The 22,687-nt window shown below is 42.2% G+C and overlaps 1 protein-coding gene across 3 annotated transcripts in view; it reads left to right on the forward strand.

Annotated features, from left to right (window-relative positions):
* The window catches only part of LOC102215470 (arf-GAP with coiled-coil, ANK repeat and PH domain-containing protein 3-like), a 69,370-nt gene that overhangs the window by 11,634 nt on the left and 35,049 nt on the right, over window positions 1-22,687 (forward strand). For all 3 annotated transcript variants that reach the window (XM_005740942.1, XM_005740944.1, XM_005740943.1), the window contains exons 2-3: window positions 15,927-15,984; window positions 22,334-22,453. In XM_005740942.1, the coding sequence (XP_005740999.1) occupies window positions 15,927-15,984; window positions 22,334-22,453 (178 nt within the window). The remainder of the gene's footprint in view (window positions 1-15,926; window positions 15,985-22,333; window positions 22,454-22,687) is intronic.

Genomic DNA, 22,687 nt, shown 5'->3' on the forward strand with positions numbered 1-22,687 from the left:
GTCGCTCTGAGTCTGGCAGAGCTGGCAGAGCTGGCAATGCTGCGATTCTCCGGGGGGCTGTATTCAGTGCCTTGTTGCTGCATTGTTAACTGAGCGCAGACAACTGTCCCACCACGCTGCACTTCGCTGAATTGCTGTTGGATTGCGGGTCTGTGTGACTTTTTCACATCTGAATAGCAGAACAAACCCTGTACCCTGCCTGCCTTTGTCTATCCTTCCTTGCTGGCAGTGTCATGGTCTGGTTAAATCACCTCTGACGGTCACCTCAACTTTCAGGTTCATGGGCAGGGTTAGGTTAAGAGGGTCCAGAGTGACGTAAGGGGCATGTTGCTGACACGGTGCATAGGAAACACCTGGGGGAAACCTCGCAGGAAGTGACAGCTCTCCTGTTATCTTTGACTGTCTGTCAATAAGCTAATTCTTTTTTTTGTGGATTTCTGGATTAAAACTAAGACATCAGACAGCCCAGTTAAAGTCTGTGCAGCCTGAAAAGGATGTGAGCATAAGCCGTATCGAAGCTGCTGTTTCTGTAAGCACCATCTCTCAAGCTTCTAGACAGGAAGGAGCTGAATGCTTCACACGTCTGGTATGTCTTTCTAGTGGAAGCCAAGCTGCATGTTTAACCCACAAAAATGCCGGGAAGACTCCCAGCTCAGCCCTGTCACAGCCGGACACATCACGCCTGTGTAGGGATTTTCACTAGGGGGATTTCAGCTATTTCACCAAAATGTCAGGGTGTTGCACTGTAGGTTTGGCTTTCTGTGAGCTATTCTGTGCTGGTATTTTACTCCGACAGCCTGGTATGCTGCCTAGAAAAAGGCTGAGAGAAGCAGCACATCTGTAGGCTTTATTGTCTTCCTCCCTTCAATGGAACATTGTCCAGGACGTTTCTCACAACTCAGGCCTCTCAGTGTGTGTGTGTGCGCGTGTGTGTGTGTGTGTGTGTTGACTTTCTTTAGTCTCCTGCATCCCAAATATCTTCATTGACATTTTTGTGTGTTGCAGTCATCTCTGACCACCCTGAGTTAGTATAAACCTACGCCGCCATCCCAGACCTCACGTATTCTGACCTTTTTTTGGCCTGTCCCTCCTTCCCAGACGGTTGTACAATACTATTGTGACGTCACACATATCCTCTTGCCTCCTATGTAATAATAAACACTCAATCCGAGGCTGTCCATTTCCCCTTTATGATGCACAGGAAGAACTTGTAGGCCAGCTCCTGAAATAGGGGTGGAGTTCTACTGAAAGGGTTAATCTGTCTCACATTTCCCCCTACGTGACTGTTGCCATTTCCCCCTTGGGCTGTGGTGGCCTAATTGTATGACCCCCTTCCCACCCTCAGAGCTGAAGGGGGATGTATGGAGCAGGCGCTGCATTGTGCATGGTGGCTAAACTTTTTAACAAGCAATTAGCTTGTTAAAAAGCTAATTGCAGCCACTTTTTTCTAATTGTGCAGTGGTGACACTTTTAAACCTGCAGTCAACTTAATCTTCAACGCAGCAAGGTTTCAGGTGAATACAAGAAAGTGATGTTGGCATCCATTCAAAGAAGAAGTCAGTTGATTTAGCAGCTGATCAGAGTGTTTCCACCAGTTCAGTCTAGAATTAAACCGACCATTTCCAACCAGGTTTCCAGCTGGTTGGAAAAGAGGAAAAACACAGAAAAGATTCACGGATGTAATGAAGGAGGACATGGTGAGGGTGGGTGTGGCAGGGGAGGATGCTAGACATGCAGATGATCCACTGTGGTGAGCAGCAAAACTCCAATGTATGTCTTCAATTTTTGTGATATGTGTTCTACATGGGATTTTAAAGTGATGGTGATATTTAACCAGAGAGCGAAATCTTTATAGTTTGAATATGGCCATGGGTGTGAACTTTCATAAAAGGTAGACTGTAGCGTTGCAATTGCCAGATTAAGCTAAAAACTGGAGGCTAAATATTTTAAGGTTATTACAGCTTCCTTCTGTCCTGTAGTTTCATCCTTATGAATGAATAATTAACTGTTCACATTTAATTTTTTTTCCATCACTAGACCACAGCGTCAGAAGAACAGAAAGATACTGTGGTGTGTTAATTTCTTTGTGACATTTGCTGAAGTGTGTTCGCAGGCTGTTGCATCACACTGCGCTGGTCGTCGGCGCGCAGCGGTGGTTTTGCTCTCACACTTGTGTTTTATCCATTACAGCGCTGAGAGTGAAACCTGCATTGTTGTGCGCTCATGTATTACGAGCAAAGTGGGAGCGTATTGTTTATGAAATCCCTAGAATAGCTTCACCACCGACCTGCAACAAGTCAAGGTCACGCGGGACTCGCTGGCTCCGTTCCCGTTCATTGTCTCCCTTCTCCAAGAACAGCGCTGTCAGTGGGAAGTTCGAAACATGTCTGCTTCCAAATCGACTGTAAATACCGGACGCTGAAATTGGTGGTTACATTTGTAGATGGACCTCATCTTCTCTTCCTCTCTGAGTCTGTTGTTGTGTTTATACGCTTTAGTGCCTTCAGATAATATCCCTAAAGACTAGGGATATTATTAGGAAGCTAATGGGTTTCTAACCTCAAAGCTCCAGAGGTTTTTAAGAGCCTTAAAGGTGTGATGTGTCGTACAGTGTGTAAAGACTAATTTTAGTTTTTATGGTGGTTTATACATTTCTTTTGTATTTTCTTCATGTGGTTTGAAAATGATACAGATGGTTTATCCTTTATTAAGCACCTTACAGTATAATATATATATTATTTGTTTTGTTCTTTTCTTTCAGCTAAATTGAACTACTTTCTGTAGTTATAAACATCTTTGATTTTTTTTTTTTAAGTGGATTTGTTTGACATTGGGTGGGGCAGACACTTTCCACTGCCAACAAATGTTTTGTCTGCAAAACTGTAGAGCAATACGTACGTAAGTATAAATGCTGGCATTGCTTTTTGCCAGCTGTGTAGGTTTAATGCACAGCTCCCACAGCAAGTAACTTGCAACTGCAGGAAGTAGTCCTAGTTCACTTCTGAAGTCTCTCTGAGCTGCTCTTCACCTGCTGAAGGTTTTGGTTTGGGCGGCGGTCTAGCTCACAGAACAAGAACCGCTGTCAGCGACGTTAGAGAAGCGCCGTTTGCAGGGCGATGGACTTTCTGGACAGCAACCCAATGACATTCATGAGCACAACATTAGCTACGTGTCCAGCCAGTTTGCGGGGAAACGTGAGATAGGAAGAGCTGGAGCTAGCCGGGGGTTATTAGATATCATAAAATATTTTAGTTATATATTAATATTAACTGAGGAGACTAAAACTAACAGTAAAACTATACTTCTTTAAAAATGCCAAACTATAAAAACTCTGGAACTAGTTTGTTAGCCATCAAATTTCAGAATAAAAGCCAGGTGAAAGAAATGCTACAATGAGTCACAAAATGCACCCGTCCAGCCTGCCCAAGTAAAGTCTGTTTGAGAGAAACACTGGGCCTAGTTTGGCTTCACTTTCTTGTACCGTCATCAGTTTTATATACAAGCCCAAGCCTTGATCAGTGAAATTGATTCTGGAGCCGCTGGTAGGTTCGAGAGCCTCCTTATTGCTCATGTATTTGGGAATAATCGGAGCTTACTCAGCAGTACCAGTGAACACACGTGGTATCTGACTGCTTCCCTTCAGGTTATCCAAATAGAAAAGATGCTTTTCGTAAAGGCAAAAGCGAGAGATCCACAGTCAGTTGTATGATGGAGATGTGATGTTGCTTTTAGACACTCTCTCCTGACTGTCTTCAGTGCTGAAATCCATCCAGCTGTCTGACTGCAGAATGAAAGAAGATATTGTGCAGGAGACGTCTGTTCCAAAGCTGACCTGCAGTTAAAGCTTTGAAATATTAGTGGAAAGGCTGACACGGGAAAGAAAACCATCACGGATCCAACTCCGATGTAACAGGAGAGAGACTTTCAGGGTTATAATCGTGGATTTCGGGGCTGTGCTTTTACACACTCTTGATGCAAGTCCTCAGCCCTGAAATCCAGCTAATAACTCAGGTTTGTGTACCCTAACATTAATCTGTTTGAGAAGAAGCTAAAATTAGATAATCCAGATGTTTTGCCATTTCTCTCTGGTGCAAGTCCGCGAGCCAGACGAGTTATAAATGGAAACGTTATTTTCCTTATTAGAAGAATCTCAGAGGATGACTTCAATGAGAGCAAGGCAGCTGTACTTGACATATTTGCAGATTTTGTACATGAAAGAGCCTTTTATCATGTGGTAATTATTCTGACTGCCTTTAACATGTTTTTTTCCTTTAGTCCAAAATGTGTAGATGTCTTTGTTAGGAGTGTGTCGGCACGGCGTCCTCGCGGATGTGTTCAAGCAGACGGTTACGAATTTGAGCGAGCGTGATTTCAGAAAGAGCGGGAAAGGCTACCTCAGCTGTTTTTTCTGCGCAGCTGTGAAGCAAACGGAGGAGATATGCTGTGACGTTCCCGTTTCTTTGGCAGACGAGCCCTGCTCTTGTCTTTGAGTCCCTCTGTGCTGCAGAAGAGGGCCGAGGGCAGCTGCTCAGAGGTCACGGCGGGGTCGGGGTTTGGCAGTCAGTGCTTACTCTTAAGTGTGAATAAGGTGCAGCTCTTTCTGAGCAAGTGTTACATTCAAATGTTAAAAAAATCGCCTGTTATATAGTTATACTGGAAGTGTAATTGGTTAACAGCTGGTCCACTGAAATATCTTAACATCTGTTGGCTTGATTGCCATGAAATATTAAACGGACGTTTGTGGTTCCCAGAGGACGACTTGTACTGACGTTAGTGATCTCCTGACTTTTCTTCAACTGTTAACAGGAGGTGGTTCATGGTCTGCAAGTATCTGATGATTTAATAACAAGTTTGAAATCGGTTGATCTATTTTAATTATGTAGAGCAGGGCTGCATGATTGTGGCTAATTACTGGAAGAAACTATTCATAATCATGATAATCACAAAACGTTGTAAACAGAACACTGCTTTTATGCTCAAATCTTGCATGTGAATTCTTCTTGAGCCAAACAACGAGTGATGATTAGATTTGAGAGAACGCTTGATTTGCCTTTACTTTATGGTTTAATTGGCAGAGCATGCATTTTAGCTATTGCTCAATGGTGTTAATTTAATTGTGGGAAGCCAAAAAGAAAAGTTTCTACACATCCTTCTTAATTAATGGTTAAAGGATCGTATATAGTGCTTTCTATCTAACATTCACACTGTGATGAACATATTGGGAGCAATTCAGGGTTTAGTATCTTGCCCAAAGCATGCAGACTGGAGCAGGCAGGGATTGAACCAGCAACCTTCCGATTAGTAGATAACCTGCTCTACCTCTTGAGCTGCAATAAAAAGGCTTGGGTTCTATTTATACAGTAGTGGAATTGAAATATTAGAATTTAAAGATAAAACTGTATAGTTTCTGTTCTATAAAGTCTCACTTTACTCTGTCTTTGCAGGTAGAGGAGGTGAAGTGATGAAGCAGTAGCTAAGACAGCAAAATAATTCTTTCATGGTCAAAGCATGTATGTGTGAAGACCCGTCCACTTAATCAGGCTTTGGGTAGCCAGGTTACATTGGTAGATGGTTATAATTGTATGCAGTGACTGGAGTGAGTAAAGAGAAACTTGAGGGTGTTAAAATAGAGGAGAAACCAGGGAACAAAGGAAAGACACAGCTTTCAAAACAACTAGGCTTTAAAAAAAATCTAAAGCTTTGCAAGATCAGCAGGAAAAAAAAATCCTAAAACACCGAACTAGTCCTCTTATTTTATCTCATGCTTTGTTATGAGATACATACTGATTTTCATCCTTCATTTTGGCAGGATATAAATGCAACACTTGGGTGCAGGAGTGTTGCTTGATTTGAATGTTTCTGCTGAAGAGTCTCTCTGTTGTCGTGCAGCATTGAGAAGATGGGATTCATCTGCTCAGATTATGTGGGAATTTTATCCCCTGCTCTGTGTTTCCCTGCCTGTTTGCGTTGTCGCTTTGCTGCCTGTGATCAGCTGGCCGATGGACAGCATCAGAGCTCAAGTCTCTCACCAAGGGAAGCTCTGAAAATATGCACGCATTCTTCAAGGTCCAGCAGGACATAACAGGCTAACGGAAGAGAGAGAGAGCATAAAAAATCAGAATCTGTCATGCACAGCTTGCAAAGTTTGATTGGCTTATGTGTTGGCGTTTTTGTTCTTGCAGTCTTGTTTTTCCAGTAATTTTGCAGATGAAGCCAGTTTAGCCACTGTCAGAAGTGTAAAAGTTGTATGAAACCTTCTAAGGCCTTGTAGAGACATTTTTGAAGTCTGAAAATAACCATTATGATACTAAAGAGAGGATGATTTAAAACAGATTTCACCAAAAATAAAGACCGGAGGAGCTAACACACTGAATACAAATAGATATGGGAAAAACACATAAACACTAATACCTCAGTTTTATGGTTTTACATAATATTTTTCACTTTTTTAAAAAAATGTAACATTGTAAAATAGACAGTTTTAATACAGATTTGCAGATAGTCCACATATGTTGGCAGGCTTGCAGATAGAAGTGAATAGATATCATGTAAGTCGGGTAAGGTGGTATTAAGTTGTATGTTTTAAAAGAAAAAGTGTGTATGTGTTCCGAGCTGTGAGACCATTAGACTGTGTGTGGATGTGGCAACATCATCTATCTTTTATATCATCACTGTAGACGAGATCGCTCACCAAGACTTGGAGAGTAAATTATGATGGATGGCCGTCTCTAACCACAGCTGGATCAAAAACCAGCAATAAAAGTTGAATTTGCTTTTTTGTGAACTTTTTTAATTGCCTGTGGTTTTTCCTGTGGAGTCAGGGACCAAATGAAGATGTAATTGCCATTTCAGAATTAAAAAAAATATTAAAGAAACAGTGAATATTTATAGTTTCTGACAGTGAGATGGTCTTATATTAAAAAAAATGCAAATGCTAGTATAAATGAGTCCCTGTGGTATTACTGTTGGCATTCAAAAAGTCGTTAATGCTTCTGTTTGAATCTTCTTTAGTTTCTTTCTACGCTGAATATTTTTCGCTGTGCCTTTCCATCTCTTTCTGAGGAGAAGCTTCAAGCTTCGTGCTGCTTCCCTCAGGATTTATGTGCTGTGGTCTGTGGTGTTCGGAGGAGTATCACACAGCCAATGCAAGCACGAATGAGGGAGAGCTGGCATGGGTCTGGCAGAGACAGAGGAAAAGGAGGAGGAAGTGGTGGTGATGGTGGAGGGAGCAGACGAGCAAAAGTTCAGCCACAGCAGGCAGACTGGTCATCTGAGGTGGAGCGCTTAACACGCAGCCAGACTCTATCCCACTTGGCTAGAAAAAACATCAGGTGTTGGTTTTGGAGAGGTCGTGTGCAGTCCAGATATCCTCCCTATCTCTTCACCTTTCTCTTTTGCTTCTCCTGGCCTTTGTTTCTGGGCCAGACGTCTCTCAGTGGTCTCAGCGGAGATCTGATGGCGGCCTATTAGCAGTGAGCTCAGCTGGGCTCCACATGCATACAGTGCGATAAGTTCCTGACATCTTATCAGAGTTTTGGCTCTGGTGAATTCTTTACAGTGAAGTCATAAGGGAGGAACGGATGATAGATGATCATATGAGAGGCTCTGACACTCACAGAGCAGCTTTAACTCAGTCTGCCTTTCTTTGGGCTTCACTGAGCCCCTGCGATCCCAAATAACCAGCATCCTGAAGCTTATCCCGCTGGATCTGTTAGTTCAGGTGTCCCCTGGAGCAAAATACTTATCTTCACCTTCAGAACTTAAAAATGTGATACCTGCAGAGGAATTTGGCTTTTACAGCAGTGAAATAATAGAATAAAACAAAAGTAGTAGCTCACACTCACTAAATTAAAATCTGCTTAATGTCAACAATGTCAAATGATTATTCTGGTCTTTTTAACTAAAGAAACACCAACATTCTTAATTCCAACGCCCACTGTTAACATCTTTTTTGACAGTGAACAGTAGAAACAAAGTTTTCAAAGAATGAAACTCAATATAATTAATAAAAGAACATGCACTGAATCTGGGGATTCAATATTTGGATCTGATATCAGTTTTGATCTTGAGCCGACTAACATAGTCCATTTGTTATTATTGTTTTATTGATTAATTGCATTTTAATGGTCCGTGCCTTCCCTGAACTTGACACCAGCGAGTTTCCATACACAGAGGCAAAGATCAGAGACTCGAAATCGTTTGGTGATCTCTGTATTAACCCACTAAATGAGTGGGTGGGCTTGGAGAGCAGTCTGTCTGCCAGAGTTGGTGAATGGTTGCCACTCAGCTATTTGGCTATAAAACAGATATTTGGTGGTGGGGGTGAACGCTTCCCTTCACTTGCAGAGTATGCCCTGAACGTGCTCCTATCTGGATACATCCACGTTAACCCAGTGACAGCTCACACATCCAGTACATGCAACTAAATCTCTACTTTCAGCGATGCTGCAATTGAAGCATAAATGAGTCATTATCGCTGCAGCAGACACGTCGCTTTTGCGAAGCCATTAGCACAGATGTGTGTTCCTGAAGAGGGTTTGGGGGTTTAATGCGGCGACGCAGTCAGCACAGTCTGTGGCAGAAATTTGAGCTGAGCTGTCGGAGAACAGAAAGCCGTTCAGTTTAAGTATGAGTGACACATCTAAGCTTTCAAGTGGAAAATAAAGGCAAGGCTTATGAAACAATAGTCAGGGCTTTGAACATATGTTGGGAAGGATTTTTACTGCAAACATCTGAACTCCCCCTGCACCGTAAATGATTGGGTTACTGCAGACCGTAGAAAAGCACAAGTCTTGGTAAAAGATGAAATAAATGTGACACCAACTGTATGAATACAAAAATCTCTACGGAGGACACAGGGTTTTGGTTGGTGAATTGAATGCATCATTGGTTGTAGTTGTAGGTCGCTTGCTTACCCCGACTGCCTCATTGGCTGCTTCTATTCCTGCTCAACTTTACGTGTCACACAGCAATAATAGTCCCAACTTGTGTATTTCCATTTTACAACTTTGACTCTTGGTAATATGGCCTAACAAGCAAAAGATCCCTTGGTTTTATTATGGGAGGAGACACATCCCATTGGGATGGGAAGGGCATCCGATGCGAAACATCTGCTAAATCAAACATATGGAGGTACCTTCTGTTGCGAGCCCTTATGAAAACCACCTGGTTTTTGTCATCTTAGTTTGAAGCGACTGTATTGATGCATTGCACAGATTCAGATCTGCTAAATAGAGATAAAATACAAATTCAATACTAGAAACTGACACCAAAAAACCTGGTGTCTGACCATCGTCTTGCCATCCATCGCCGCCTCCAACTAATGCATTATTTTTGCAAAGCAGTCTTTAAAATCTGAAATAACATCACATTAAAAATAATCAATTTTAAAAAGGAAAAGCTATCATTTGCAGAACAGAACATCTTATTATCTCTAGCTTTAGTGTTTTTGGTTTTTAGAAAGGCTGCAGTAGAGGACACTCAGTGCTCCAGCATTGGGAGAAATCCACAGTTTGAAAGTCCTGCCAGTCATCTCTCAGGGGAAGTTATTTTTGAGTTAGAGCTCTGAAAATGGACTGTGTAGATTTATATTTAATGGTCAGCATGGCATAGCCAGGGGTGACTCCGTGATCTTGCTTTTAGCTCACGCAGTGAGTGGTCTGGAAGAGCAAGAGGGCATTAGGAGCCATGCAGCTAAAAATAACCTAAGATGTAGCTGAAGGGGGTATGCTGAGTACACTCACCCTCCCTCCTCCAATAATCAACCATTCAGCCATGCAGTCCAGCCTCAATTAGGGCACTAAAGCAATCAATATTGTGACAAAATGCAGTTTCTCCAGACAGAAAGTGCTCCATCACCGAGCCTTCAGACAGACATACAGATATGCTCATGCCGTCTCCAGTCCCTCCACTCCTTCATCCGACCCCACCTTTCCTCCGTGCTTCACTAGGTTTTGAATGATGATGCGGACACGCTGAAGAGTGTGCTGATTGTTGATGATCACTCAAAGATAACAGTGGGTCTATTGCACAGCTGTGTGCTGACACTGCTTCATCACTCAGTGGCTAATTCATCCTCCCAGTGGGCTTGCTGTCTGGAGGTTTAGCCGCAGGTTTTGCCCCAGCTGGAAGACGCTTGTCGGTCTGGTTGAATTTTAGGGGTCATTACATGCACCCAGTGTTTGCAGTCTCTTTAGCATCCCACCTGCTTGCTGTCCGCCCAGACCACCAGGTGGCTCCGCCTCAGTGTCTTCCTCCAAAACACAACCCTCTCTGATATGAATGCTCATCAGCATCGCACACAGCTTCACACACTGCAGCCAAAACAATACATTTTAACTAACGCTCAAGGTATTCCTTCATCTCCATTCCTTTGTTATGTTACTGCAAACCTGTAAAAATACATTTTCTCTCACATTTATTTGAGGACTTTTTATACTGAATACTTGACAGGTTAAGATCCTGCATATTATTCATATTACAAGTGCAAATAGGTGTTTCGAAGCCAGCTGAGACACGTGGTGGTTGGCAGGACTCATTTCAAATGAGTCAATCCTGCTGGGGACCCACCACTCGTGAGAGGAGCTGTTGGGATGTGGTGATTTGTGGATTAGGTTGTCTAAATGTTTAAATGTCCAGGCTTGTAACAGTAAGTCAGGATTCACACTGATGTGATGGCAGGCGTTCCTGACATTTTGATGGATGTTTTTGCTGTTGCGATTGTCATAGCGACAGTAAACAATCATCACAGGTAAACTGACTAACTTACTGCCATAAATCTTTACATATCACCCTATTTTTGAAACTTTTGCACTGGCTTCCTGTTGGATGTAGATTTCAGTTTAAAATCTTGGTTCCCACTTTTCTCCAAACCAGGTTCTCGGATCCCTGGATAAGAGCCTTCCTGTGATTCTGTGTAACTGAGGGTGATTGGGACTTCCAAATTTTAACTTCCAAACTTCGGAACAGCTTCCCACTCTCGCTTTGCACCCGTGACTCTGTGACAGCCTATAAAGAGCAGCTTAAAACTCACCTGTTCAAACAGGTTGTGTTTGTGTTGTTTCGCTCGGTGTCCTGTGTGTCTGTTTTGCCTTTGGTGAGGGATTCACACATCTTTACCAATTAAACTTTCCTGTAATTTTCAGTGGGCTGAATTGGAACGTCTGGTGGATTGGTTCTGGTCCCCAAACCACACGTTTGACAGCTGAGGTCTAGAATGATTGTGATGTACATGTTACTAATCTGACTGTTTCCTTTCATTTACTTGTAACAAACATGTTATTTCACTGTAATGTTTATGTAATGTTTTCAGTGGAATATGATTAGAGAGAAAGGTTGTTGTAAAGAGAATTATCGCTTCAATCTGCAGCTCTTGCATTAGCATTTCAGCTTATTGTTTTCCTGTTTTGGATCACGGTCTCTGCTCTTAAGGTGTCATTTTCTGCTGCAGCAGCTGTTCTTGAGATAAAAAGCTCCAAATAACCTCGGTACATGACTAAGACAGAGTTAGAGACCAGCTGAACTGACATCTTAACCTCAGAACCCAAAGGTGGACACAAAAATAACCTGGTTTAAGTGAAGGATGTGACTAAAATTTTCCACCACTGCTGTCTGAACTGAAAACATTTTCCCTGAGAAGATACTTTAAATCACAAAACAGCTGGCCAGCATGGACATCACACTTATTTACCTTCCAGCATTTCAAAAGATCTCCGTTTAGCATCAGGTGGAACTGGTTAAGACGTGCAGTGGTTCTCGAATTAACGAGAAACAGAGGTGTTCTGTGACTTTGGGCCAGTAAAAGGCACCTCAGCCTCTCCCCTGGATGCCCAGTCAGCACGCCACCAGCCAGAAACCATCAGACCTGCAGCTTGCTCAGCACAATCTCTGTGTTTATTATGTTTTTACACCGTGGCTTAACTACACGGCTTCATGTCGGATGAATGTTTTAGACGGCGTGTTTTAAATGTACTGTGGGTGTTGCTGTTGGGTCTTAATCAGCCATTAAGGAGCGCCGTGTTTACGTGAGTTGATTGGTGGCGTCTGTGTGAACCACATCTGGATGTACTGCTGTTTAATGGGCTCCCGATGAGGTTTTAATGGAGGTGGTCTCTTGTCGCTCCAGCCCTGTAATGAGTCGCGTAAGGCACTATTTGGCTTCCCCGCTCCTCTTGGTGTGAATGAGGGTCAGCTCACAAGCACATCAGGGACTTCTGCGGCCCACTTAAGAGACGGTTACCGTGGCTACAGGCCCGAGGCTCCATCTGCATGTATTATAGGAGGCGTGTGCATTCAGAAAAAAAGGGGAGTGGGGGGGATACAGCCTGGAGGGAGCAGCTGTCCTACGAGCCGGTCTCTGCACATCTGGGACGGCTAGCTGGGGTGTCACCACGCTGTACCCGAAACTCGTCCATCACTGCAAGACACACATTGTTCACATTATGGTGTTGTTAGACCAGCGTAACTGAGGTTTAATGTTTGTGGCATCTTTTATGTTTGTGTACACGATGTTTTGAGAGGATTTTTCCACTTTGCCCAACAGACTGGAACTGAAACACTTGGTTAGTTTCAGTCATTTGTTATCATGCCAAACATTCTGAGGTTTTCATTTTCCATGATCAGGGTTTTTGCCAGCGTTTTGAAAGCCTGGCCTAAGTTGACCCCCCGTCAGGCAGGGCTAAACATCACAGATTTTTATTTATTAGACAAAACCTACAAACATTACATTGACTAACCTGTGATTTCCAAAAGTGTGGGGACTATCATGGTACTGCAGGTGAGCCAGCAGAAGGTATTTTCAGCTTTTAATTTTCAGTTTTGACATTTAGTTTTAAACTGTAGACACAGAACTAGTGACAGCAGTAGGATATAAAAAATGGCACGTTGGTTTAAATTTTCCGACCCATTTTTGATCCTGAACTCGCCTTGTATGTCGTGAAGAGAAGAAGAAAACTTAAATTGAGCAGAAGTAAATCTTCTTTGGTTTATCTCATCAAACAGTTCAGATGTCCTATTGTAAATTTTGTGATAGGCATTTTTTTCCCAGTATTTTTCAGTATTTTATCCAATAATCAGTTAATGTGTGGATTTAAATAATGAGTGGCAGATAAAGCCATAATGAAAAATAAGCTGGTTTGAAGGGTTGGCCTAAGCCGAGTGGTCGACCTTGATAACCACAGCTTCTACTCTCACCACGTATCATCTGAATATCCATCCATCCTTCATCAATCTTGAATCTTGGACAAAATGAAACATACAATCTTTTCAGCGAGCTCTGGTCTTCCCCTGATTAGGATTCCTTTAGACTCGAAGAAACAGCGACCCTTATATTCGCAGTGTTGAAGTACGCCGATTTCACGGATTCTTTTTGATGGTAGTGATCAGGCGGAAACTTTTACTTCCAAAATTAGACGTCTTTATTTGCGCTTAAAATAAATAAAATACAGATGGATCCGGAGACCTACCTAAGTAACCTGCCTCCGCGACGTCTAGCGAGGTCTGGCTCACAACCGGAAGTCAACACAGTCTTATGGGTTCGGTGGCCCACCCATTGTACCTCTCCTTCAACTGTCCTGCCTGCGGTCTTCCCCACTTCAGCACTCTAAACAAAATCACCCAAGTTTAAGCATAGCTTTCTAATCCTCTCTACCTACAATGAAAAAATGAAAGCATGAGTACATAATCACATTTCCCACAAGCACCCCTTCTCACAACAGCCTCATTGTTTTGGTTACTCCAAAATAATGAGATTGGTTACTTCTGAGAGCACATGACCATGGTTGAGGGTTACAACATGATGGATTGGTAAATCAAAAGCTTCTCCTTCAGGTTCATCTGTTGCTTTACCGCAGCAGACATGGCCCAAAATACAGTACACCTCACCAAACACCCTGAGAAGTTAACTACTTTTTTTTAGGGCAGCAAGTCTGCTAGAACAGTTGCTATCTATTTTTAACCTTATCTCGTTTCTTAATAACTCACAAGTAGTCGATTATTATAAAAAAAACCCCACCAAAAGCATCTAAACTCTTCTGTGGACATTTGCAAATAAAACATGACATTAAAATCAGTCCCAAGAACTGCTGGAGCCATGAATACATGAGGAGAACTAGCCTTTTGAAAAGCGAGCGCCTGCTAAGCGCTGCACTATCACATTTTTTAAAAAGAGCAGCTTCTAAAATGACATCAGCAATGAAAACAGTTTCGCTCACTGGCAGATAATCCCTGGGCGTGGTTGGGCTCAGAGCCGTTCAGCAGGAGATCAGTTGAGGTTACAACAGCACGTGTCCACATGTGGAATAATATGGTATTGATTATTTAGGTAATGCATGTTTCCATTCTGCACGAGTTAGAGCTTTTGACAGACATTTCCTCTCTGGAGCATTTCTCTCCCCCAATCCTCTCGGTTCCATATTAAGGGAGTAGAAGCTGTGGGGGTTGGAGAACATGTGCCATCCTCCGTCCCATGAGCTTGTTCAAGCGGATTAATCCACCAGTGGCCAGAGAGGAAGAAATGAGTCGGAGATGTGTATTCTGCCAGCCACGACTGCAATCTGATGGAGCAGCTGTGCGATTCGTAATACAACATTGATATAAAACTTTGAAAAAGGAGTCCTGTGTGTGAAAAAAGTGTGAATTGTCAGACATCTTTCTTCTTTTCCCACGCTCTGACACCTCCTGCCCTCCATCTCGACCTTGCTATACAAATTTGCCATGCAAACAACACCTGTTGTTTACTGCTTTCCCTCTAAGTCTGTAGATATTCACATCAACTATGAACACATTAGATTTCTGACGGGCGGCTTAAGATGGCAGACATGCTTGCGCTTGGGTAGACTGATGCTAATGGTAGTTTGACTTGTATGCTTACCTTGTGGGTTTTACCTCCACTGGATAAATCCAAAAGGTCACTCCCTTTTTTCATTTTGGCTCAACGTGCATTAAAGCAACAAACGATTTTGAGTCTTTAGGGGTGAGCAGTAATGTACATTTGCTTGTAAAGGTGGTTAAATTGAGCAACCAGGCATCCAACAAGTCCTTATCATTAAACAGTGAAGGAAAACTTCAACACACAGCACTTCCAAATTGCACACTAGCACTGGATGAGCCAGTTCTCCCAGCTTTGAAATCACAAACAGGACAAATCAGCTGTGCTCAATCATCTGCAAACACTGAATTTGGGTGTAATTAGTTCTGCTGGTATTTGGCGGTAAAGCCAAGTTTTAACAGTGTGTGTGCTCTAGGCCTCATAGATAACTGTACAGCTGCTTGGATATTTGTGTTGCCTGGAACAAGAGATCCAGCCTGACCGACTGACCAACATTTCCATCCCTGGGGTTCACGCTAAAAATTGGAAAATGTGACTACATGAAGAAGCTGGCTGTAGATCATATTTAAACCATCAGCAACAGGAAGCACATACCGTAACAGAAGAGCGGCACATAAGGGCGGTGAACGTAGACGTGCTCGCAGCGCACATACTCTGACATGACCTAAGCATGCGGAGGAGCCTCTAAGTGGTGTTCATAAGGCCTGTGTCATGCTGCCTCTGGGTGTAAATCACACGTCTCTCAAGGGTGGAGAGGGGAGCTCCAGATGCGGCTGGGTGCGGTTTCAGTGTTGACAGTGAGTAGGTGGACTGGGGGTTGTGTGATGAGCCAGACAGCTATGTTCCCCTCGCTGCGGAGAGACCATGTCTATCACTTTGTTTTGACAGAGCTGAGCTGCTCCCAGGATGGCGTCTCGCTCATTTAAAAACACACCCGGAGTCTCGCCTGGCTCCGCAAAACTCTGTTTCATTTCTGGGAATGTGGGGAATAATAATAAGACTATTGCAGATCAACTGTTTTCCAATAAGTTAACATAATTCAATTTGTTACACATTACCACACGTGTAATAATGGATTTTTCCTGCTTTTATTTTTCAGGGCAAATATTGATGAGGTAGAAACAGAGGTGGTGGAGATCGAGGCAAAACTAGATAAGGTAAGACGGTTCTTCTAGTTAACTAGTTAACATACAAAGATGATGCTGTAAGATGTTGTGAAAGGGAAAAATGTAGTGCAAATTGTCTTAATATTTATGTCTGTGGGCTTTCTTTTTACTTCTACTGGTGTCTTTCCTTTGCTTCTTTCCATAAAGAAGTTATTGCGAATGAAAGACCGAAAACAATATTGGATAAACAAAGTAAGCGTTCTATAATGTTTTCAGTTTTCCCAGTCCACGCTGTCAGTACTTGCTTTGTTTTTCTTGCTCTATAAGCAGTAAACAGAAACCAGGCCAAGTTTCAATAGCTTTTTCAAAAACGTGTTCAGAATAAATGAAACAGAAACTCAGCCCCGAGCACACCTGAAGGCAAAAGACCTGCCGCCTTAAAGAAGCCAGTCCGGTTTTATGAAGCTTAGGGGCACCAACGTTTTTTTGGTGTGTGTGTGGGTTTTTGTTTTTTTTAGAAAAGCAAACATAATGAGGTCATGGCGTTAAGTGTCAGTGTGGCAAGCTGTAAGATTGTTGATACTAAATGTTCATTTGCAACATTTTTTCAGCTAAATCGTCCAGTCTTACAGTATGATATGAAGCTTTTTTTATGGTAATGTTTAGTCCCTTTACCTGAGCTCGGTAAAGATTGTGATTTCTTTTCCCTTAAAATTCAATCAAAAAGGTGATCTGAAACTCTTAAATTAGAAATCTCTATTGCAGATTTTTCTGAAAGACTTTGTAAAGACAGTTTCTTTTATTTATATATATATATATATATGATAGATTGCATTTATATAGCGCTTTTCGGGGCCCTCAAAGCACCTTGCAATTCCAATACTCATTCACACACTGGTGGAGGCAAGCTGCAGTTGTAGCCACAGCTGTCCTGGGGCAGGCTGACGGAAGCGAGGCTGCCATATCGCGCCATTGGCCCCTCTGGCCATCACCAGTAGGCGGTAGGTGAAGTGTCTTGCCCAAGGACACAACGACCGAGACTGTCCGAGCCGGGACTCGAACCGGCAACCTTCCGGTTACAAGACGAACTGCTAACTCTTTGAGCCACGATCGCCTTTAGCGCTTGTAATCAGACCCCTAAATGATGCCAGTCATATATTTAGGAAGATTAAAAAAACAAGTTATTTTCTGTTTTTCTCTTTTTTTCTTACAAGGAGAATTTTTATACTTAAAAGTCAATATTTTGTTAATATTTATGTTAAAATCTGAACTATCAGAACTGCGTGTTTGGATAGTTTAAAAGTGAAGCAAAGCAATCTTTTACACTGTTGCCATCCACAGAGTTACACAGCCGTGCATGCACCTCTCTCCATGAGAGCATCTCAACTATATTTTTAGCAGAAATATCTCAGTTTGCACATTTGCAGAAGTATAAAATCATCTTTTTTTCCCTTTAAAAAACCAAACTCTGTTGTAAATTAGAAACATTTGGAGAAGCCCACCTAGTGTGCCAAAGAAGCCTATCCCATGTTTTATGTTTTTAATTATTAATGAGGGAATCCTTGCAAACATATGGGACCCAGTGAAATTCACAGGGTGTTTCTCACACTGACTGCAGCCCTGATTGGTAGAAATACTGCAGAACTAATGGCTGAAAAAGAGGAATTTTGGTCTCTTTCCACATTTTGTCACACTATATTGAGTTGCGGCAGACCTTAGCCACGGCCTGCCTATTACACACAGGATTATATCACTGTGCAGTGCCTAATCCCTTAGTGCTAACACTGCTAGCATAATGGACGGGGTATTGTTGCTCGGCCCAGTTGAAGAGTTCAGCTCAGGTTTGCTGAAACGTGACGTGGCAGCAGTGCAAGATGGGGATTACAGAAAACATCAGACTGCATGGCTTTCAGAGCGTGCAGTTGCCCTTTAATAAGGTAGCCAGATGTTCCAGCTGTAATGCTCCTGTCACAGGTCCATCTGGTGCTGTTCTCAACCTGACCCTGACCCTGACTCTGACTTGCATGTGTCAGAAAGAGCCAGCACTAATCAGGCTGTTCTTTTACTGCCATCATTGTTGGGAACCTCCATTGTTAGTTCATATACCAGGCCACAGGCATTCCTGTCATTTTTAATATTCATCTACCAGGGTCTTCACAAAGATGCATTTAACCATCAACATACTCTAAAGAGGCTTACATGTGTGTTTTTTGCACTGAAATTTGATCATCAATTGTATAAAACTGCATAGTAAAATGGTAAATAATAAATTGCATAAAAAGCTAACTTCTTACGTGAATCTAAATATTTACATAAATATTAGCTGATAAGATTTGGGTAATATAGGTAGAAAAAGGTTTGTTTAACATTTAAACATATTTTCTTTTATTCTTTTTGATTCTTTTTACAGAATCAAACTCAAAGTAATGTCAGTACTTCCAAGCATTAAACGCTGCATGGTCATACTCTCTCCCACGCTCCATATTATCCATGTTGATCTGTACACGTCTGTTGCTGCCACGAACGTCACACGCTCGTACGTCATTGTCATGAGTACGTCATTGTCTCACAAACAAAATCGCGGTTTAGTAACACAGTAACGCAGCGTGCTAACAGGAAAGTTACAGTAATCAGATTACTTTTTTGCAATAGTAATCCCTTACTTTACTTGTTACTTGAAAAAACCATGGACTGGTACCAGTCCGTGAGTCCTTTCGTACCGAAAGTTGAGGCTTGGGTGTGAAATTTATGCTTTTCAGGGTTTTTAATCGTTAACTCGGTTTCCCTGGCTCTTTTTCCGTGTTGTTGTTGTGTGTCTTATTTTGAAAGAAATATTTACGTGTTACCATAGCGACCGGAGAGTATTAAGGGGCAGAGAGGAGGATGTTACTCTCGGTGTTTTTGGCACATTTCAGGAGGATGCTGATAAAAAAACTTATACAATTACACAGTGAATTTGCATTTATTATTATATTTACAAAATACCACGGTTTTTGTCTTGGTCATATCATTTTATTTTGTTGTATTTATCCGCGACACCTGAAATGCCGGTCCGTGAAAATATCGTCTGACATTAAACTGGTCCGTGGCGCAAAAAAGGTTGGGGACCGCTGCACAAGAGGACAGGAAAGTGTGTCATTCCTTACTGATTGAGAAGTGAGTACTGGACATTGCTGGCAGTCACTGGGTCAGATTAGTTGCAAAGAAGTATACGGTGCTGCATGGAAAACCTTGGGATTGCTGAGGTCACCTGTAGTTTACATTGCAGACCTGCCTTGAAACCCTACAACTCTGCAACCAACTTGTTTTGAATGGTTGGCTTGCAGGACTAAGGCACAGCTTTTGCTTTGATGGTGACCAATATCTGTTTGTGGTTTGTGTTATAGTTTTTACTCCTGTTCTGTGAGTTGATGGCAAATTACGGGTGACTGCAGCAAATCAATCTCAAGGAGATTTTTGATGTGGCACTGTCTTTGTGAACAGTTACACCTAGCCAGCAACCACTCACTAGCTTATTGGAGACTACACAATGACTGGTTTCTAGGCCTGTGTGGGACTCATAGACCGCGTGAAAGATGGACTCAGCTACCGCCTCCCATTGGTTTGTGATGAGGTGTTCACCTGTTTCTGCTGCACTAAGGGGGTGGAGCTGACTGTGAAACTGAACCAAATCCTCCTTTCTGACTCCATCATAATCATAATTTACAAAATAGACTTCAGTATGATTTGAAAGTAGTGATTATGCACCTAGAGTCATCAGGAAAGCATTTAAAGAGGGCACAGAGTAAGAGAACTGATGGATCTGAAGTTATCCCCTTCTGGCTTTTAAAGACCTTTGGGAGATACAAGTTTAAGGGACTTTTAGTCCCCCCTTCTTTTTTTTTAAGACCAGGAAGCAATTTTATACTTTTGTTCAGTCTATCTCTACACAAATCTCTTTGCAAATCTATGGGGAGTGCTGCAGACTGGCTGTCTGGTGAGCTTTAGCAAGCTTTTTGTTAGTATTATTAATAGCAGGATAGGTAAAGCCTTGTTTTCAGTCATAATGCTAGGCTAATGGTGAGTTTGCTTATAAACCAAAGAAAAGGCCACATCAGATTCATGTCTGGTTAGCAGCTGGGAGGAAATGAGTCTTGCTGGAGAAGACGGGTGCTGAAAAGCAGAAAACCTGGCATTAGAACACAGAGTGAAAAATAAGAAGAGATTAATTTTCCTCTCATGAAACCAGAAGCTAAACAAAGCAGCCGTTATAGCAGACAGAAAAAACCTGCTGACAGAGAAAATGTTCTTGGAAATGCACAAAAACATTCATGCTGAGTTGCCGGTGTCTGCTGTCCATTATCCAGTCCTGGATAACATTGGCTCTTTTACATGCGTGCAGGGTGGCTAGCTGATGTCAGGGGCTGACATACGGAGCCCACCTGCACACACTGCCATATGTGAACACAGGTGATGGATAGACAGCACACATGCAGCTGGATGACTCCATCCCCGTCTGGGGCTCAGGTGCGACGACGAGCTGAAAACGCAGAGAAACAAAAGCTTGAGTGTTGTGACTCGAGCATGTGATGTTGAGTTATAAAAACCGCTGGCCTTAAGCGTGGATCGTACCTCAGTGATGGGTCACACGGAGCCTCATGTTAAGCAGACTTCTATTTACCACATAGGTGTTGACACATGGGAGAAAGTGCGATCTTTATTTACATTCGAGAGATATGCATGGACATGCAGTTTAATTTTAACACCCTCAATCCAGTCTTTGGACTGTGGGAAGATCACCTGGAGGAAACCCACACAGGCAAACTCAATAGATGGCCCCAGCTGACCTGCAGGTTGGGCCAGGAATGTTTCTGTATTGCAACAGCGTTAACCGCTCAAAAACGATGCCGCTGCCATGATTTTATTTTAACGTTGTAATTTCGATATGCTCTTTAGATGTCAACTAGCTTTCTACTAACCCTGCTCAAACTCATCAACACTCTTCTTCATGGATACCTGGAGGCTGGTCTTCATTGCAACACCTTCATATGCAAAACTGTCATTCGATGTTGTGCAATTGGGAAACACCATATGAAAACCAGGCCAAGATTTCCATCCAGAATTTTCTTTTTTTTTATTCAACTAAAATTTTAAAACTTAAATTAACATAACCAAAAGCAAATTCATATAAAATAAACAAACAGTATCCCTTCCTTGAATTATTATAGGTTAGCAATAAAGCAAATAGATAAAAAGACACTTGTACATATATTTGTAAATGATAAAACCTGAGATTAAATGCTTCGCTAGGTTTACAAGAAACTGAAAGATGGACCAGAAAAGGCTAATTTTTTCTTGCTGGCTGGCCAGGTCGCATCCCCATTCATGTGCAACTGCATGAGCAGGGATTTTCTCATCACATCTGAGGTTTGCTAGACGAGCATTTAAGGGAAAATAGCATGTTTTTATTTGCAGTTTATCCATCATAAGTTGTTTAATAAACTTTACTTTTTTAGATCTGAGTTATACTGCAGAGAGTCAAGTTACAATAATAGATACTGGAACTATTATAGGATATTTATAGGGAAACAGCCCTCTCCTGTGATCTCTGTAAATCTGTTTATAGGCCTATTTGCTAATTTCAGTCAACATTTGAGAGGAGAAGTATCCAAGATATAGTCTTTGGCTAACGAGTTGTGATTGATAAGTTGCTGTCACACCATCGCTTTTAAAACCCTTAGATCAGGGGTCTCGAACTCCAGGCCTCGAGGGCCGGTGTCCTGCAGGTTTTAGATGTGTCCTTGATCCAACACAGCTGATTTAAATGGCTAAATGACCTCCTCAACATGTCTTGAAGTTCTTCAGAGGCCTGGTAATGACCTAATCATTTGATTCAGGTGTGTTGACCCAGGGTGAGATCTAAAATCTGCAGGACACCGGCCCTCGAGGCCTGGAGTTCAAGACCCCTTCCTTAGATGGTGCAAGTGAACACGCGGATGTGGTTGCAACACCTGTGACTGAAGTTAGTTATACCTCAGACTCTAGTGTCCAGATGGATAATATCAAAAATTCAACCTTGATTTTTGTGCCAGGCTGTAAACATCTTTCTTTTAATTTATTTTATTTTTGACCATTCAAGACTTGCTCAGAGCGGTTAAAATGACCTCTCCTTCTTAAATGAATCCAGTTGGTTTTTTTTAGGCCTTGGCCTTATACAGATTCTTTTTTTTCTGATATACAAGGCCTGCCCATCGTCATCTCCTTAATTTTTTGTTATTAATCCTTTATTTATCCAGGTAAAAATTTACAAGAGAGACCTGGCATCATAAGCTGAAGCTGAACTACAGCCCTGCTAATACGATGCGTGTGTTGAAAGCTTCAACATCTTTCATTTAACCCCTCGTCTGTCTTCTGTCCACAGCTGGTGAAGCTATGCAGTGGAATGATCGAAGCAGGAAAGGCCTATGTCAGCGCCAACAAGCTCTTTGTCAACGGCATCCGGGATCTGTCTCAGCAGTGCAAGAAGGACGTAATGATCTCGGTGAGATTCTGAAACAAAGCCTCGGTTTTATCCATCACAGACTTTAATCTGGTATTATTGGCCTCATTTGTCTTTTAGTCGATATGGTTGTGGAAGGTTTTAGCCTCAAAAATCAGCCCAAAAAAATCAGCCTTTTTTAGCCTCAAAAATCAGCTAATGTCCAAGGAGAAGCCTCGGACATTGTTTTTGTGTGAACAAACCTGATTACTAACAGATTAGTCAGCGAGGATCAAA

Source organism: Pundamilia nyererei, unplaced genomic scaffold (genome assembly GCF_000239375.1).
Source record: "Pundamilia nyererei isolate P.nyererei 1_Seehausen unplaced genomic scaffold, PunNye1.0 scaffold00106, whole genome shotgun sequence".
NCBI lineage: Eukaryota > Metazoa > Chordata > Actinopteri > Cichliformes > Cichlidae > Pundamilia > Pundamilia nyererei.